The 20,581-nt window shown below is 36.4% G+C and overlaps 1 protein-coding gene across 5 annotated transcripts in view; it reads right to left on the bottom strand.

Annotated features, from left to right (window-relative positions):
- Positions 1-4,349: 4,349 nt before the first annotated feature.
- Positions 4,350-20,581, bottom strand: part of LOC102676282 (protein slit) — a 483,130-nt gene continuing 466,898 nt past the window's right edge. For 4 of the 5 annotated variants that reach the window (XM_006615266.1, XM_031510284.1, XM_031510286.1 and 1 more), the window contains 19 exons: positions 19,898-20,061; positions 16,695-16,845; positions 15,945-16,091; positions 14,495-14,566; positions 14,328-14,399; positions 13,085-13,254; positions 12,397-12,598; positions 12,236-12,307; positions 11,870-11,941; positions 10,141-10,212; positions 9,888-10,051; positions 9,016-9,235; positions 7,375-7,684; positions 7,094-7,307; positions 6,362-6,823; positions 5,608-5,805; positions 5,292-5,441; positions 4,989-5,128; positions 4,350-4,811 (listed from right to left, as the gene is read on the bottom strand). In XM_006615266.1, the coding sequence (XP_006615329.1) occupies positions 4,725-4,811; positions 4,989-5,128; positions 5,292-5,441; positions 5,608-5,805; positions 6,362-6,823; positions 7,094-7,307; positions 7,375-7,684; positions 9,016-9,235; positions 9,888-10,051; positions 10,141-10,212; positions 11,870-11,941; positions 12,236-12,307; positions 12,397-12,598; positions 13,085-13,254; positions 14,328-14,399; positions 14,495-14,566; positions 15,945-16,091; positions 16,695-16,845; positions 19,898-20,061 (3,139 nt within the window). In that variant the 3' untranslated portion in view covers positions 4,350-4,724. The remainder of the gene's footprint in view (positions 4,812-4,988; positions 5,129-5,291; positions 5,442-5,607; positions 5,806-6,361; positions 6,824-7,093; positions 7,308-7,374; positions 7,685-9,015; positions 9,236-9,887; positions 10,052-10,140; positions 10,213-11,869; positions 11,942-12,235; positions 12,308-12,396; positions 12,599-13,084; positions 13,255-14,327; positions 14,400-14,494; positions 14,567-15,944; positions 16,092-16,694; positions 16,846-19,897; positions 20,062-20,581) is intronic. The other variant, XM_031510283.1, reaches the window with a different exon arrangement.

The following is a 20,581-nucleotide window of genomic DNA, read 5'->3' as shown; positions in this document are numbered from 1 at the left end:
TTTTTTTTTTTTTTTAATCCCATAACCCATTCTATCGATCCTCCCCACTCTTTCTCTCCCTCCCTCCCTCCCCCTTTATCGTTTAAACGTAGCGCGCGAACGTTAATCTCGTTACAAGGAGAATTACTCGCACGTTATGTTTGGTTCGAATGCGGGATTCATTAATGACTACGGCCCTCGCAACTTCCTTCGTGTAATCGGCAGTGTTGGTAATAAGTTTTTTACACTCGTCCTCTGTCTCAGCCTGGCTTCTGTATCCTGTTTCTCTCACCATTTTTTAGTTAGTTTGATTAATTAGTTTTATTTTTTCTTCGAAAGATCGATGAGCTTTCAGAATTTGATGATGATTTGATCGATAACAATATTTTTGATCATACTTAAGAAAATAGATATATATTTGGATGATTCGGGATGAATTTTTTTTAATTTTGTTTTATTTTTTTTCCTCGAAAAGTGAAGATGGAGCGAAAATGGAGTTTGGTATCTGCTTTCATTGAAATTTATAAATTTTTGATTATTTTATCAAACTTTTTAATAAATATTGGAGGAGTTTTAATAAATATCGTTGTATCTTGATTTTTGAATTAATTTTTTCACAAGAGAAATATATAATTTTCTTCTCTTTTTGAAAATTTAAGAAAAAATTAATTTTCATTTTTTTAAAAATGAAATATTTTCGTATAATTCTGAAGTCAATTTGGCCATACGATTTTTTTTTTGTATTTATTCCATTCTCTGACGTGCTCTACTTTATCTTTCATAACTGTTTTTTCATTCTAAAGATGGAGTTGATGATCAAGCCCCTATGTCGGTATGGAAGATATTTCAAACAAGCAAGAATATATCCATGTGTATATTCTATAATATAATTATTGGAATAATCATCAATTCTGAAAGTTTTCAATCACGTGTGCTTATCCTGCTTTCAATTTCATTTCACAAGTATTCAATTAGACACGTTGCTCGTGGCATTCGAATATTATTACAATTTAAGAGAAAGAAAAAATTTTTTATTCTCTGAAAATTTTAATCTATTGATATTCGATTGAGAAAGAGTTCGTATTAAGAAGAAGAAAATAAATAATTTGCAAATATATTAAATTTTCGTCTAACGAGCAACGCGTTAATAACACCAACAATGTTCAGTTTATAAAATTTATAATATGGAAAAGAAATTAATTAATTTCGAAACGCAACGCGATAGCCAACTTATATTAATGTTAATAATTATGAACTAGTAGAAAATACGCTATGGTACACTTATTTGTATCATTTTTCCTTTACAAGGAGAAAAATCAATAACAATAAGTGACGGTGCTACGATATAATGCTTTTCGTCTCGTTTCCGCTTTCTCGATGCTTCCACTCGAAAGAAAAGGGTGATACATGATGATAATAAAATAATCTTCGATCGCGAAGAATGCATATAAAAGTGAAATTACGCAAATTATTACAAATATCATCGCATCGATGATGCTACATAGAATTGATAATAAAAATAAAATAAAGATGCTTATAGAATCGTCGTGTGGGAAAGGAAGAAATGACTATATATAGATCTAATCTAAATATAATAAGAGATATTTTTCTTCTCGTTGGTCCCCTTTCGGTACGAATTTCGTTCATAATCGATAATTGAAACCTTCTCGATATATTATTATTATTATTATTTTTTTTCTTCATAAATACTCGCTCATTTTACACTTTCTACAAAAATTCATATTATTATACTAATATTATAAACGTAGAGAATTACACGTAACATCGTGCAACATTAAATACAATTTCATATATTAAACTTAATTAATCCTTACAAAATACAAAAATGGTTACAAAAATGGTTTAAATATAAAAATCTAAAGGGAAAAAAATCCGTTAAATTATTCAACGTCAAGATTCGACTCGTTCACCTTTCAGGCATCGATCTCTCGTTCCTCGGAAATAAATCGCTCGTACCGAAAGGGTTGGAAAAACGCTGAACACTGTACTGCTGAGTATTTTGTCGATTTAACCCGATTGACTTAACTCTTTGCACTTTTCTTATTGTTATTTCTTGTTCTTTTGCCAATAATTTCAACAACGTTAATGAAAAGAAAAAAAGAAAAGAGACAAGAGAAAAATATCATAAAAAGATACGGGACAAGAACAAATTGAAAATTAAGTTCAACAGCATTAAAGAAAAATTGTGATTTCACGCGAAGAGTGAAAGTGCAAAGGGCTCGATCATGCATATCGTAGAAAATTCGTTTGCCTCGAATAAATCGCGAGACTCGTGGTGTCTGGAAAGTGCGATAAGAACAATCGATCGATAAAGAATAAATCCGGCGAATGATCTAGCGCCAGATCGTTCGTGACGACGAATAAATTATACACGACTTAAATACTGGCAGTGGAAGATGTAATACAGTTATCCGCAGAGTAGGTACGCATTTTTTTTTTTTCTTTTTTTTAAATATAAGGGAAACATTAAGAGGGACTTAAGTTAAGTTTCGAACGAATCACGCCACCCCGATGAAGAAACATTCGCTAAAAATCATCGTCGTCGTCGACGTTCGATCATTTAAATAATCCGCTCATACAAAAATAATTACGCGTTCCTCTTTCCTCGGGCATCATCAATGGGATTGTTCCCGAGAATCACTTTTAATTAATTACGCTCGTTTCTTCCATCTAAAAAATTCGTCGTTTCTACAAATGGCCGCCCAATCTCTCGACCTGTTTCCCCCTTTCAAACCTAGACACCTAGATGGTGCGATTCGCACGATAGAACCTCGAAGAACAGTACCTTAGGCCGTGGAATGAAAGAATCGAGGCTCCTCGAGTCGCTTTTTCGTCTCTCACTTCGAGAGATCACCTTTCGATTACCTTTGATCGTTTCTTGCCTTTTATTATACGTCGCGAGAGGGAACCATTTTAGATTTATTTACAGATTTTTTTTTTAGAATTTATCTCGAAGTTGCTCTTTTTTTTTATTATTATTATTAATTTTTGTTCGATAGAAAATCGTATAGAACGTGTTAATGTTCGCAATTTTATCGATAATCGCCAATTTTGCAACGAAATTAATAATAAAGGAGGCAAGAAACACGCGATACAATTTTTTTTTTTACATATACTGTTTTTCTGCGTTAAATTATCCCATTACTAAATATCGAGAGGTTAACTCTTCGTAGAAATAGTAAGCTTAAACGATAATTAGAGATAATTAAAATAGATAGTAACGAAACGAAACGGAATCGAAATGATGGAAATTGTCTGTTTGATTGACCATTTTCGATTGATCATTCGATGTTTGCTCGTGTACGTATACATGTATGTGTATGTGTATGTGTGAGTGTATGTGTGAGTGTGTCGTTTAATATATTATGCCAGATACCGATCATCATTTTGCACAACTGCCTGTTCGAGAACTTGTATTTGTTACAAACGTTTACTCAGAGGACAATAGACCTAACAATCCGTCGAGTTTTCACGATTAAATTGGGGAAAATTTTGTTGAAAGAAACACGAAAACTCGGTGTTACACCGAGTTGTCTTTAATACTTAACTTAGCGACTGTCTTTTACACATGCTGCTCGTTCCTTTCTAATCTCTTTCATTCATCTCTCGCCGATTTGCGCCCATTTAGTTACAATTACAAATAGTCAGGATTCGGAAAATAGTTGCGCGAAGCTCAGCACGCTTCTAAAAGCCTAAAGCTTTCATCCGCTATCATCAGATTCCCGGATGGAAACTGATGGAAATTTCGAATCGCGGAAATTTCGATCTCTCAGATCGAATCCTCGTTTGTCATCGAGAAACCGAAGCTTGCGCGACAATACAACGTACAAGGTTGAGAATTCAGGTTAACAACAACGTTCCCCTAGACGATCATCATTTCGAAAAATTGTTCACCGTTTATTATTTATTATCATCGAGCTAATAATGAAAAATTCCCCTCCCCTTTCGACGAAATCGGCTGGACACGGGTCGAAGGAGAAGGAAATTCTCTGAGAGATCGATAATCGTTAAGCGTGAAATTCGTTACAAAAAAATTGATCGTACCTCAACTTCATCCACTACCACCCAACCACCAATTACCAATCGTAATCCATTAGATCTATTTCACACTGAGCGAACGATTCATGCGCGTGGTATTGAAGGGAACAATGTTGGGAACACGTTTCGTGTCGTTTTGCGGTCCGTGTTCTCTCCAACCAATTTTCCACTCTCCGATCGTCGAGCATACGTCGATTAATACAATAATATCTAGCCCCGTATGCGTCGATACCGTTTTATCCTCCTCCCCAAATATTCTTTAGTTCCATCGATCCTAACGCGCGCACATAATATAATATCTTTCTTCCACGTTTCGAATAATAATATCACACTGAGCCGGCTGTGTGCTGTTTTATTTCTTCTTCTTCTTCTTCTTCTTCTTTTTGCGAGTGTGTGTGTCCATCTTTTTCGTTAATTATTTTCTTTTTTCTTTATTTTTTCTTTTTTTCATTCAGGCCTGGCAGTCCCGCGGCCCCCTTAGACTTTCGTCACGCGTTCGACGAGGACGCGCCGAGGAAGATTCGTATCCACGGATCCGCGATCGACTCTCGCCACATCACCCGTGCGCGTAGAAAGTTCGAATTGGGGCACTGTCTGAACGGTTCTCGGGGGTTTCCTCTCGGTCTCGATACGTCTCGACGCTTATTTATGGAACACCTGTGGCGCTCGGCGTGTTTCGGTCCTGGCTAGTAGCATTTCCGGGTGCACGTGCATTTGCGCACCAGATCGACGTCCTTCGTGTACCGCATCCCGTCGGCGCAGATCAGTCGCACCTGTCAACATTCCAGACGTTCCATTATTATTATTATTTTTATTTTTATTTTTAAGATAAAGTTAAGGTGGAAATTTGCAGGAGAAGATTGCTCAATTCGATTTCGATTATGAAAGGATTATTTATTTGTTCTATTACTGAAAATGTTGAGAGACGTATGTATTTGACGTAATCGTACCTTGCGCCGTTTCGTTTTCCTCGGCAGACAGCAAGAGTTGCCACAACTACCCCAACACTTGGCAAGTTTTACCGGTCGTCGACTCCGACATCCGTTCTCGCTATAATACTCCCTGGTGTGCTCCTTGCGACACGTCGGTGCTGCAACAGAGATACATAAAATTTCTTATTTCGACAGCTATATTAAATTTTTCTAACTTCTTTCTCTTAAAATACCTTCTTGACTTAAATGATACTGTGTAATTACTTCTTTTCGTTTATTAAAAAAAGAAAATTCCTACAAGTACACCATGAATCTTCGTACCTTTCTCACAATACCGTCCTTGCCACCCAGTTTGACACCGGCACGTGTACCCATTTCCGATCGGCGATGACACGCACTGCGACCCCTTTCTGCACTCGTGTCCCGTGCACGGATCGGAAATTATCGTGCCAGGTCCCGTCATAACGATGTCTGCAACGAAAGTGAACGTATGTCAAGTGGGCACGTTGTTTCTTTTAATATCGATCGGAATTATTATTATCTCGAATAGAGGTGAAGATTCGATATTACATCACGCGATATATCATGCCGTGTGAATATTATTCGATACCGGATGAATAAGTGAGTGGATTCGTACCGGAATGCTCGTGAGCCATCCCCTCTTGTGGCAATGATTCCTCGTTGCTGCTGCCCATAATTCCTTCCGCTTCCACGACGTCCCGTGCCTCGTCAGCTTCTTCCTCGTTTGACATGCAGCCGGGAGTTACGCGATGCATCTTCGCTGCATTGCTGAAGTCTACCAACTTGTGATTGATCCACATCTCCGAGATGCAGCCTTGAGGAGAGAGAGAGGAAAGGAAATCGTTCGCGTGATTGATTAAACGAGCTTTTAAATTATTAACGTCGTATCTAAATAGTTAAATTATTTTAACTCGATTAAGAAGCTACAACTTGGAAGATAGTAATTTTGATCTTTTAATTTATCTCGATACGACTTTCAGAAAGTATAATAAAGAGAAGGTTAATTTTTAATCGTTTACTATCTTCTTCCTTAGTGGAATCATCCCAAATTCCAGAAAAATAGATCGTTAATCATTCATGATCCATCGTTTTAAATACTATGAAAACCTATATCGTGACAATCGACTTAACATCAATCGAGATGTCGAAAGATAAAACGAAGAAACGATTTCAATGAAGTATTTTTTAATTTATTCTCTGACTTTTACGCATGAAAATTCCAAGTGGAAAAGAAAATACACGCGTATCGAATTTTATTTATTTTTCGTGACTCCTCCTCCACGTTAAATTGTTATTAAAAAATAAGTCAAATTTATATCTTTACATTAAATAAAGTATCCTCTCCAATCGATATAATAACAAGATCTCACCTTGAAAGCTGGTGATGTTCCGCAGATGAAACTCGGTAAACGCGACGTTGGCGACTTCCGGCGCGACGCCGCCAACGTACATGGGCGCGACGAGTTTCAGATATTCCTTAGGACCCTCGTTGATAATGCTCCTAGCCGCTCCATTGTCGACCCTCATCGTGAAATTCTTTTTGATCGCGAGAAGCTCGGCCACGTGAGGTTTACCATCGGCGACCATTTCGTAACTGTACATCGTCGAGGTTGGATAATTGCCAACGTCGTACGAGACCCTTACACGGCCGTTGAACAATTCGACGGCAATGTGATCGCCGTTCTGACCGTTGTAGAGGAGAACCCCGTTTTCCTGCGTGGTCGTGAACACGATGGTCACGTTCGCCTCAGGCCTCGTGCGTAGCGGCTCCAGCTCGACCAGCGAGCTGTTGTCCACGAAGCTCAAACTCGTCAGGTACTCGCATCGTTTTCCTTTAATCCCATTTTTTCAACTATATATATATATATATATATTTTCGTATATACACACAACTTTTCGATATCGTTCCCTACTCATCCCCTTATCGATCTTTTATTTTTCTTTTCTTAATTCTACATTTTAATATTCACCGTTTCTATTTAACTTATTTTTATTTCTAATAATACTGATTGATAGGATTGTAAGGAACGAGTATATTTTATTCACTCTATACTCTTTCGATCAGAATGAAGAGAAAAGTGGAAATTAATTAAGTTACTCACCGGTGTAGCCGGGGTGGCACTGGCAAAGGTAGTCCGCGGCGGAAGCGGGAGCAGGTTGGAAGCATGCACCGTGCTGACAGTCATGATGCGCGCACGGACTAGTCTGCGGGTAGAGCATGACTGTCGATGGTGCGGCCTCGCAATATCTCCCTGTATAATCCGCCGCGCACTTACATTCGTAATTGTTTATGCCGTCGATGCAAGTAGCACCGTTCTGAAAAGAATTTTCATATTATCGTCCGAATAGTGGAAAAGTTAGTTGAGAAGGGGAGATACCGTACCTGGCACATATGATCAACGCAGTCATCCAGGTTGGTGGAGCAATTAAGGCCGGTGAAGCCGATTGGGCATTCGCAGCTATAGTGGGTCCCGTGGTCGACGCACCGGCCCCCGTTCTCGCAGGGGTCGTGCCCTTTTGTGCAAAAGGGTATCTTCTCCTCGCAGTACTCGCCCATGAATCCTGGGGCGCACTCGCATCTGTAGGCTTGTACGAGGTCGACGCAGGTTGAGTTATTCGAACACTTGTTGTCCTCGCAGTCGTCGACGTTGTTCTCGCATCGAAGTCCCTTGTACCCGGGGGCGCAGTCGCAACTGTCGCACACCGACTGATCGTCAATCGAGACATTGACCATGACCTTCGATCGCGGTATATCCGCCAATCGATCTCACGTTACGCGCAACCGACCTGTCGGCGAATGTGTACCTCGAACGCGTTTGAATCTCGCTCATAATTTCACAATTTCTTTTTACTTTAACTTTGAGTTACTTTTATTATCGAAATATTAAAAAAAGTATATTTTTTTTAGAGATCGCATTGGAAATGATCGTTTTTAATTTAGTGGATGTAAATATTAGAATTTGGGAAAAGAGGGTGATATTATAGAATTGATGTTGGTTTTGATATTTTAATAGGGATATTTTTTGGAGGGGGAGGGGATTAAGTAATGTTCGATTATTGCTTTTCGAGGAAAGGATTACCGAATTATAATTCGCTTCGTCGATAGATCGTTACGTGTACGTTGTACTGTTCGGGGCTCACGTGCAGAGGTCCCGTTTTATTTATTCATAAAACAGTGCACGCTTTTTGTACGTGCAATTTACTGCTACTGAAACTACATTTCATACTCTACTTATACGTTAAACAGCGCTTTTACAATGCAAATACGCTTCCCCCTATGTATATTTCGGAATATACATCAACGCGCAACAATATTAACTCTTCCAATGCATGTTTGTAAATTAAAAAAAAAAAAAAAAAAAAAAAAAAAAAAAAAAAGGAAAAAGTATGAACCTAGCAGGTTGGATTCATAATCATCGACTCATACTACCAAACAATGAAATAACTTTCGTCAAATAGCTTTGTCTATTTCAGCGACACGAATATTTTCACGATCGATGCAATACAGCTATGATAGATATTCAATACTATTGTCTCGCCAAATACTTTTTTTCGTGCACGTCTACCTTATCTCTGACCAACACTACTGCCTTCCGTACGCAGAAGGTTTGAAAGAAATCAATCGAGCTACAGCAAATGCACAGATTTATATATATATATATATCTGATTCGATATCCGCGGAAATTCTAATTCCAACTACATTGTTTCGTAAATAAATAAATCTCCAGAAAAAAGAAATCAAAATTTTTTTATCCAAAATCTTCACAAAATATACACGTAAAACTTAAATTTCTATCTTCGATGACACTTAAATGGATGAATAATAAATAAAATAGGATAAAACGAAAAAGAAAAAGAATTATTAAAAAAAAAGGAAAAAGAAGAAGAATAAATACAGTTCGATTAGAATTCATCGCGGATCTCGATCTCTACGGGCACCACTGAACGAGCACATATAAATTAGACCCGAACGAGCTGGCCAAAAAATATTCTCTACGTTATATTAGTCAAGACGTTTGATACCTGAATCTTCCTTCTTCCAATACTTTACAAGTTCCGGTGTTCCCGCAAGGATTTCCATAGCACGCGTCAATTTTATGTTCACACCTGTCCCCATGATATCCTGGCGCGCATTTGCAACGGAACTTCCGGTCCGGGAGCGCCTCGCAAAATCCTCCGTTCTGGCATGGCGAGGTGTAGCACAGGTCGCACTTGGCCAAGACCTCGGCTGGCTGTTGGTTGGCTGCGCGGAAGAAAGGTCTACGATTAATGAGCAATTTTAGTACCCCATTGTGACAACGGGCCAAAAAACCATGAACTAAACAAGACTGATTCACCAGACCAATGAGAAATCAAAAACATATGCACGTGCGATACATTTTCGCCGATCGTTGGGTCGATAGCGGCCTGCTGATCAAAAATTCATCCTTCCATTATTTTTCAATTGATCAGGCTTTCTCCAAAATCTTGGACTGACTTTCTCCTTCTCTCGATTACAAATATCTCTTTACCTTGAGAGAAATATAATTTTTCAAGTAATTTCTGCTTCATTGAATTGAAATACGAAGATAATTAAATTTTAATGAAATTATCCCGGAATATGATGTAATATTTATTCGAAACAGTGAAATATACAATGATAACTATTTTAAATATAATAAAAAAAAAGTATAAAGTGATATTACCAGAAAGAACAGAATAAAATAAATTCCATGCTATTAGAAAACCAGCCTTTAGCTATAAACTGATCGACGCTATCAATTGATCTTCGACGTAGCAAATATATACACGCGTATATAGAATTCGCGGTTCGAATCAATTGCTGGAAGAGAACCTGATCCCAGCAGCTGGCCACTTTCGCCACGATCGCGATATCTGTCGAAGGAAATACATACTTTTGCATTGGAATGCGGTCGCAGGTGTCGTGAGCAACAGCTTGTCCCTCATCGCTGGAGGCTCCATACATCTCGCTATACCTGCCTCCACGTAATCCTTTTTCACCCATTCGGCCAACCATCGCATGCTGCAGTCGCAGTAGAGCGGGTTGGACCCAAGAGCGCTGTAAACACGCGTACATACAGGATTGGTGAGTTATCGACAGTCTCAGGAAAGCAATGCGTTCGCTTTCGCGAGGGAGGGTGTACTCACAGGTGGGTTATAGATTGAAGATCCTCGAACGCCCCCTCCGGGATCACCGATATGTCGTTACCGTGCAGAGACCTGGATTTTAAATGATCGTTATTGGACCGGTGGTAAAAGTTTCTATCCTTTTAAATTAATTTTGTGATGGTTTATTTTTATATATTTAAAAATATTTTAAAATATATTTAAAAATAATAAATATAATTATATATTTAAAAATATATAAATATATAAAAATATATATTTTATATATTAAAAGGTGAGATAAAAAGATTTAACGGTAATTTTAATGATGATACAGCGAACGAAGGGAAATAGTTATAATAGATAATGGATCGAAAAATTGTGTATGTATTCTCAAAATTATATAAATGTATTTTTTATTTAAGATAAAATTGAGTTTTTAATAAGCGTATCAATATAGGATTTGTGAAAGACTTTTTATTTTTATCACGAGAATTATCAGAGTTGTCGAGACGAGACTTTAATTCTCTGATTATATTTATTTATTATGTATTTAGATTTATTGAAATTATTGGAATTATTATCGTAGAGAATTTTTATTAAATTAATTTCGAATGTGTTTCATATTTTTTTTTCCAATTACTTTAATACAATAGATGTCTTCGATAAAATTAAATATATTAAACCAAAGGCATTAAGGTTGTTAAAAAACGTTAAATTCGTGTAATTTGGTTTTTAAAAGAAAATTTGATTATATCGGAACATTTCGCGAGAGAATAAATGGTTTTTGTTCTGTTATGTTAATTTTACAACGTGAATATTCAACTGCTAATGCCCTGACGTTAATTTTATTTTAAAACGACGTTAAAATCGTACATACAGATAATTCCCTTTTGATGGAAATTTGAATATTCTTTATTGGATGCGTACCAATAAAACGTTTTGTCTTATTGCGTGTTTTTACCGCGAAAATATAACTGCTAACGAGCGGTTAAATTCGTATGGAAATTAAGATAAAATCGAATAATTTGCTTTTTCAATACTAAAATTATACACGTACAATTTGGCGTACTATTGCCAGAGATTAACAGAAAGTTTTAAATTGTTGTCATATCTTACCGTCCATCTCGTTACACATTCGTTAAATGCACGATTCAATACAATCATTATCAATTAATAAAACCGATATTATTAAACCGGTATTATCATAGAATTCGTAACTGGTGACCAAATGATTATTTGCTAATACGATAAATCCGCCCTCCCCCCGTCCTCTTTCGAAATCAGTAATAATTTCCAATGAACCTAGCAACGTCGATCCCCGATAAATCGTTTCTCCTCGTAGTTCAACGTGTACAATGATTCGACGAATTAATTATAATAATTACGATGATAAAGAACGATCGTTCCTCAAATTACCCGCATCAAGAAATTAATAACGCAATAAACGTGCGACGATAAATCATTGTGACGATCGTGATCGATAAATTGTGTGACCACATCGTTTCGTACACGCTTTTGTTTGTTTCATTATCGAAAACTTAATGCGCGTCCCATTAACGATTGTTAATTTCCCCATCTAATTCATAATGGAAAGCATATTGAAAGGATTCGGAACGCTTTCGTCCAGAAAAATGATCCATACCAACTTTATTGTGAATCATTTTCACATTCTTTCCCCGATGATTTATGAAATTTCGATGTCGAAATGTATAAAAGGAACGGTATAAATCTAGCTATTGTTCGAGAATTATTGCGATTCGAGACTCACATTATCCGCAGCGATTTCAAGCCGGCCAGAGCGTTACGTTGGACACATTGTAACTTATTGTAGCTGATAATTCTGGAAATTCGTCGAAATTGTGCGTTAATATTTCAACTTGGATGATAAATTTGAGAGAAATGGATCGAATGTCTTTTTAAAACGAGTTAAACTATATTGATCAACATTCTTAAATAAAAATAACAGAGTTTCATCAAAACGATCAATCTTATTATACTAAAGAAGACGATCTGTGCAAAATTGAATAGAATAATCGAAGATTTTTTTAAAAATATGGTCCATTTCTCGAGAAAGAAATTTTTAATTTTTAGAATAAAATATCAAATGAAAAAAAACCAAACTTATCTTACTTACAAGTGGGACAATTTGGTGAGATTTCTGAAGGTATCGTTGGACAGCATCCCGATCTGATTGTTGCTCAGATCCCTGAAAAGAGAAGAAAGGGGTCGAAATGTTAAAATCTTCCTTTTTCCCCATTTCGGGAAAACGTGTCGTCACACGTGTATTTTATTTACAGTCTAGTGAGAATCCTCAGGTGGTTCAGCCTCTCTGGCTGGATCGTCTTGATGTCGTTCACGTCCAAATACAGTTCGGTGGTTTCCGGCGGAATCCCACGTGGTATCTCCGTAAGCTGAGATCTCGAACATCTCACCACCGAGCCGGCGCAATTACATTGGGGTGGACAGTAATCGTCTCCTAGGCAACCCACGCTGTCGTCTGCGATTCGTAAAGCGAACGATCGATCGTTAATCTCAAATTCGTGCGCCGATCAAAAGTGTGCAGATCGTGAGAAGAAACGACAACGGAATAAGTTCCCAAACAGGATTATAAGAATTTAAACTCGTTGATTTTTAATTTAATTTAATTATTGGAAAAGATAAGTTGAAAAAATTAAAATTAAAATTCAACTTAAAGTAACTAAGTTTATATGAAGAATCTTGGTTCAAAAGGTAGCGTTCCAAATAATTGCTAATAATCATTTGGAAAAACCGGTTAAAAAATTCAAAGTATTGAAATATAATTTAATACAAAAAAGATTTTACATTTGTCCAGCGATAGATGATTCCTGATAAAAATTTTTTCTTTCGTTTCTTTTATAAAACACCAAGTTATGGGGGGGGAGGGGGAATTTAATTTACGAAAACGAAATGAATGAAAAAGGATACTAAAAGAAAAAAAATAGGAAAAAAGTTGCAAACTCACTGTTGCATTTGAACTCGTGATGGGGGATATCTTTGACGATCGCATCTTTCAATCTTGGTGGGTCGTGGCAGTGTCCAACGACGCCTGACAACGGCGTTTCGCGTTTTCTCAACCATCCGGCGAACCACGCGAGATGACAATTACACGACAAAGGATTGCCTTGCATGTTGCTGAAAATGCGAAGCAATTTATTAGGCTGCTATTAATTATGCGCGCGTAAGCACGAAATATATTTTACGGTAGCGGAGAGGCGGGAATGTCAACTGCGGAATGGAAATACCGCGCTGCTACGCACATACACGTAATAATTAATGAATCCATATCGTTGTCTCGTTAATATTGATGAACCGTAATTCATATAATCATTCTATAATACTAATCCGATTAAATATTCGCGTTTTAATACGGCGAACGCGTTACTCTCTCTCTCTCTCTCTCTCTTTCGTACGAGAAACGGATCGTTATGATTATTGATTCTCGTATTTTACTTTCGAAATCGTTTCTACCGGTGTATCGATACGAGCCGTTAAAACGATTAATTATAAATTAACTTCGTTACACCGTTCAACGATAATTAAATACGTACGTATGAACTTCTCGATCATATCCCACCGATTCGTTTTCACTCGATTCTCTGTCATTATTACGTCGAATCAAGATTATGTTTTAATAATATATATCGTAATTATTCCACGACGATGATTTTCATTTTTCTCCGTTAAAGAAATTCTTTTCTTTGCGCGATTTTTTCCTCCCTTTATTATAAGGAATAAAATAATTCTTTAAGCGAAGAGAGCAAAGTGTTTTCAGATTTTATATTATTTTATTCGTTCATTGTTCTTACAATTGCTAATAACTTTTACTCGAACAGGTAAATTCAAAATTTGATAATCTTATAGAGAAATCAAAGATTGATCGTTCGATTTGATTTGAAAAGAATCGTTCAGAAAGTAGAATTTTCTTACTACTCGAAACAATTTTCATATTTTCCATCATTATCTGCATTACGCAAAAACACTTTTTTCCACTCGAGCATATTCAGAATAAGTGGAACGAGTCAATAATATCTACCAATTTCGATAAATTCCGACAAGCAGTTTATCGTTTGAGCGTGCAATATTATTTCGAAGGCGAAATTCAATAAACAATTTCACATTCGCCCGAGAGAATCGATTTCGTGTTTAAAGGAAAGGAGTCTAGTTTAAAAAAGAGATATAACGGTGTCGTTATACGGTATACTCACATGGTGCGTATATGCGTCAATCCGTCGAACGAGCCTTGCATAACGCAGGTTATGGCATTCCCGTGCAGGTTCCTGTGAAAATCACGTTTCGAATATATATATATATATATTTATATATATATACAGCGTATACCGTTTTATGAAGAGACATAAAAGTTTCTACTCACAGGGTCTTAAGATTCGTCAGCCCGGTGAACATCTTGTTGTGAACCTCCCTCAGCCTGTTCTCCGACAACAATCTACGAAACGAGAGCTCGTTATTGCATCGGAAGAGATACGAGTACAAGGCGTATAGTTACGAAATATTAAAGAGAAAAAGAGAAAAAAAAGGATCTCTCTTCTATAAGGGGAGACTTTGGGAATCGATGCTCGTGATTGAACGTACGTTGAAAATTTGAATACAGAAATTATTATTGTGCGTTATTCCTATCTTTTTTTTTTTTCAATAAAATAAACGACTTCGAGAAAGATGGAATAATCGAAGCGTTAGAAAATTATTATTCTTCCTCAAGATAATTTTTTCCCTCCAATTTTGTTCCTTTGGTGGAATGAAATTTTCTTTCAAGAAAAAAAAATTTACACATTCTTTGGAAATTTTTCTTCGCCTAATAGAGGAGAGAATTAATTTGGAAAAGTAATAAGAGTTAAAATGAAGAAGAGAGAATTTTCGTATATATATATATATTTTTTTCGTGAAGATAATTTAAAGTATATTTTTTTCCTTCGATTCAAATGAAAATGTTTATCGTTTGATTCGTTTCTCCTCAGGGGGCACACGTCATTTCGATTCATACCCCGCACTCGCCCGTACTAAAATACACACGGGAGTAACATCCCGCCCTCCGCCCCTCCGGCTATCTAATTAATCGACCCATTGTCCCGTTAATTGCCTTTGAAAATTAAATCCTATTCTGCTTCGTTAAAGCTCGTTTCAAAGTCCCGATCGAGTTAGGCACAAATAACGCAAGTAATCTCGACTCGTCTGAATACAGACCCCCGTTATTCGAAACTTTCTCATCTAGAGAAACGTTTCGGGAGAAGGAAAAATAAAAAAAAAAGAAAAAAAAGAAGAAAACGAACAACAATTCGATGACAAATTAAATTACATCGTGGAAATTAAAGTATTTTGAATTTGAAACGCTTTATTCTGTTTTGTAACATTCTTTGTAAATTTTGTTTTCTAACGAATTAAGATATTCTATCACCCGCGTTCAATTAATTAATTTTCAAATGAAAATTGGATTATTGTACACAGAGAGTACGGTAATTTCCTCTTAGAATGTTCTAAACTTTCAAGTTTCTAATTAAGTAATAATAAATTTAAATGGAAGGTAATAATAAATTACATTGAAAATTACAAGAAGCTAAAACTTAAGGTAAAAATTAGATTCGAATTACTTGTTTAATTTATACCAAAATTTCCTCGATAAATCAAAATACCATTAAACCACCCTTAAACTGTTATTTAATTTCAAAGAATTTCCATCCCCTTCGAACAATCTTTTATTCCACGAAATTAAATTTTTCGAAAACGCATAATCATCGAACTTTAACATAATACACTTCTCTAAAATGGACTAAAATGGAGGAAGATAAAAATAAAAAAGAAAAACTTACAAATCGGTCAGCTTGTGAGCGCCTTGAAACGAGGACGCCTCGATGCGCGATATTTTGTTCTTCCTAAGGTCCAAATGCTGCAACTCGGGCAACTTCTCGAACAGGCCATCAGCTTTGATCTTATCCAGCTCATTGTTGGCCAACAGCCTGGCCGAAGAAAGGAGACGAGAAAGTTAGAAGTCTATCTTTGCCGGCCGACACTCGAGCGGAGCAATTAATCGCGCTATAGGGCGTCGATCCATTAAACGAGCTCGAATAATTTATTTCGAATAATAGCTCGACGATTCATTGTTGGACTCCCCCGATCGTACGGGCAGGACTTTTGATCAGATAATTATCTTGTCGGCCGTTTGAATTAATTTTCTCGCGCCAACGAGAAAACGAAAGGGTCTGCGAACCGGCCTGCGATTCGTCACGATCGACTGGCCAGATCGATCCTTTCTTTCTTTCTAATCCGATGATATCTGATATCCTTTGTTAAAACGCTCGATTGATATAGTTAGATGATCGTGAACAGTCGAATCGCTTAATTCTTTTAATTAGTATTATAATAATTAATTGGACAGATTAGAAAGCGTTAGGAATTTGATTATTCAATTATCGGGGAAACGAGTTTTTTAAATATATTTTTTTTAATCAATCTAAAGAAATTAAGATTTAAATGATAAATAGTAGTTTGAATTAGAATTCTTTAGTTGGTATGGATTACAAAAGAATGTTATAATTTAGAGGAATAAAAGAGTTACTCACAGGGTGGACGTATAAATAGGCAATTCCTTCGGTATGGAAGTGAGCTTCTTGTTCGAACAATCGACGGTTGCTCCGTTGCAAACGCATGGATCTGGACACTCTCCAGGCAGGATACACTCGCCCGCTCTCTTCGTCAAGAGCTCCTCGTCGCCTAAGTACAAACAGCCGGATACAAAATCTACTTCAAACAATCTGGTCTGATCTGCCTTTCCTTCTCAGGGCCACAGAGCGTCGCTCTCGTGAATGAATCAATGATTTGAGCGTTTAAGCGCTTGAAAACGCAACATCGTGTCTGAAATTGCTAATCTTAATTAGTAGAGCTACCCTTTCGCGATAAATAATAATGATTTTCGCTTGAAAATACATGCCATCATCTCGATAAATGAATATAACAACAATTATTATAATTAATAATAATAATTATCGTTATTGGAGAGAGAGTTTTAATTATAAACAATACACAATTGTTACGAAACAATCTCTACATTGAAGAGTACTTTCGACGAAAATGTTCGATCTAGTATTTCAAGTATCGTTTTCCTGTATAATAATTTTAAATTCGAACGAAATCTTCTTCAAATATTTGACTTCAGTGTTTAGACGAAGAGGTGGATTATATCGTTACATTATCACTGCCAACATCGACGAACCAAAGCGTATAACGCGACGTTACACGCTGTCAGCTTTTACTCACGAAATGACACGTACTGTCACGTTAATGGCCCTCAGGCTTTTATAAAGTAGAAATTGCGGTACCATTATAGCAGCACTCAACTTCAATTTATTATACAAAAACGTAGCAATGTATTAGGGAACTATCTAATCCACGAATATTATCAGGATGGAAAATGTGCCAACTTTTAACAAGGGACGAGTGAAAGAAAATACGTATCAGGTTATTGATCGTGAAAGCGTTAAGAGCGTTAGAAAATGGTCAAGCATGGTTATATACATCAAACACGTTCTTCTAAATAATTTCCAGGCTGGCTAGAAAATTCGAAAAGGAAAAATAATACTTTTAAACAGACTCAAACGTTTATTTAATATTATATTATTAAAATAGACAGATTTCTATTTTCAAAAATATAAATATAAATTATTAAATATAATCATCCCCGTTTGGATTGGATTATTTCTATAATTCAAATTAGGTTAGGTTTGGCTAAAGTTTAGGTTAAATTCAGATTAGGTTAGATTATTTCTTAGTTCAAATTAGGTTAAGTTGGCAAAGTAAACAGGATATCTCTGCAGGAGCATCGTTGCATTCTGCAATTTTCGAGCACACAAGTTTCGAACATAATCTTCGACAAACTATTTTCTTTAATCGTTCTAATCCCAATTATACCAACTAAAGACGATTCTTACGTTACTCGTTTCTTAAGTTTCGTAAGTATTTATACATTTTATCGATTCTAATTATGAGGAGAGAAGGGAGAGACGAAGACCCAGGGAGAAAGTGGGCACGCGACACCGCGTGTAGACCGTTATTAAACGCGGGACGCAAATTACCGATATAATTACGCGCGTGTATCGCGGCGGACAATTTGTAATGCGGCGTATAATGCGATGATAAATCACCTGCGCGCGCGTACTCATACATAAACATATTCACCTCGTGAGCACCGTGACATTCAACACTCAATTAACGTGTGAGAGAGACGGAAAACGAGCGCATGGCATCGCGTCGATGCTTAATTTAATGATATCGCCAGCTACTGCTGTTCATTATCAAAATTTATCGCGGCCGACGTTAACAAGGTAACCCCCGTTGCGAGCCAATCTTCGACTTCAATTAATCCCCTCCGATTCCTCTGGAATTTTGATTTTACAACATTTCGTTCCGCGACTGAAACATTTTCTTTTTTTCTTATTTGAAATAATATATATAATAAACATTGAAATAATAATATATATAAATATCGAGTAATTTATTCTAACAATTTAATTTTATTAATTTTCGATCGAAATATTTCTTTTCTCATATTTTTGGAATAAATAATACGAGTATTTATTTGGACACATCCAAAAATGATTAGCAAAATGTTCTTATTCCAAATATTGAATAATTATTATAATAATTTGAAAATTAAAATTTTAAGAAACGATAATTCTTTTCGATCTCTTAGTATCTCTTAGTTGATATTATTAGTCATTGATATCGAAACGAAGTGAAAGTCTGTTGGAAAAAGTTGGAAATGAGATGCAAATAATGGCGGAGGATAGAGGGCATGGATGCGCGGAAAATTCTTAAGGCGTTGGAGATTAACAACAACAGGAAGACCGTGCTTTTCCTTTTCACGCCGCTATATTTCACCTAATTACACTTAGCCGAGCAGAATGTAATCTCGTTCTTCCTCCCTCCCCCCTCCCTTCCGTTGTTGTTTCGCGCGCTGGGAAAATGACACCGGAAAATAAACACTTGGCTGGCACGCATGGTGTAGTCGCGCATTATCGTAACGCCACGTTTCCGGCAAACGAGAACTTACTATCCCACCACCGGTGAATGTAAAATTTCCCGAGAACTTTTGCAATTTTTAGGGAAAAAATTTAGACGAAACGCTTGAACACTCTCCTTTTTCTTTTTTTTGCGACCCATTTTCAGGGAGAATTTGAATTAAAACGGCGATAGCCTGCGTGATAAAAGTGCCTCGTTGATGAAGCGTTAATTAAACATAATGGTAATAATCTGGAACAGTGTTCTCCGGCGATCCTCTTTTCAGTTGCCATCTCATTTCGCGATATTAAGATAACTTGCAATTCCCTCGTCCCGAAATGAGGTAAGGAAAAATAAAATAAATGAATAAAAATGAATTGTTTACCAAGCGTATCGTTTTATAGAATATAGGCAATGAAATTGTTAAATTAAAATTAACAAGTGGCGAAATAAATGAGAGTTATATAATATAAAAAAAAGTTATATAATAGATTGGAAATCATTGATCCAGAAGAATTATCATAAATTCTAAGAAGAAAAAACATTGCTGTTTAATATTTAAATTATTCTTTGAAAAAAACTTTCAAAGGAAAAAGGATCGGATTGAAAAATATTTTCACATATCACTGACCCATTTCTAAACACGTATCATGAGCGACGATCCCTCTGTTCAGCCAAAAGATGGAAAATATCCTACTGCATTACCGATTTGTATATCCGTGCGTTGCGTTTAAGAGAGAAATATGAAAGAAAATCGGGTCGTGCTTACCCTTACATTTGAACTTGTCGTCCCGCATCGAATCGATCTTCCGCTTCTGCGCCCTCTTCGGCGACTCGCACTTGGCTCCCGACGTCTCGATGGGATGCGCGTGAAGATACGCGTTCAGCCATCGTAGGTTGCAGTCGCAGATGAACGGGTTCCTTGCCAAATGTCTGTGGAGAAACGGGAAAATATTATCTCATAAAAATCCTCTTTTCATCGATCCACGATTCTTTCGTTCTTCGACATTCATACCGTTATTAAATTAAATCGAAAAATTTATATCCAAGAAATTAAATTCTTATTAAATTTTGCAAAATATATTTTACTTTCTACGATATAAATTATAAATATCATTTAAAAAATCTTTAATTCCCGAACAAAAATAAAAAAAAAATCATTAAGAGAGATTTATATTCGCTACGAAACGTATCAATAATTTCGAAAATTTCCCAATCGCGAAATATCTTTCCACCGCAACTATCCTCTAATACGTATCAATTAATTACCGTACAATTATCCCCTAATAGTCTAAAACGAATAATATCATTAAACGGACGTATAACGGGATTAATTCGAACAGAATCGAACAATTTGCCTGTACGTAACCCGGTGGAGCGCGAAAACGTTGAAAGAGTGTCAATCAGCGAACAATCGAGAGCTCGAATATTCCGCGAGTTCCGTGGTATACGC

The sequence above is a fragment of the Apis dorsata genome, unplaced genomic scaffold, assembly GCF_000469605.1.
Source record: "Apis dorsata unplaced genomic scaffold, Apis dorsata 1.3 scaffold_220, whole genome shotgun sequence".
Lineage (NCBI taxonomy): Eukaryota > Metazoa > Arthropoda > Insecta > Hymenoptera > Apidae > Apis > Apis dorsata.
Note: the sequence above shows the minus strand (reverse complement) of the source record. Positions and strands in the feature narration are given on the sequence as shown.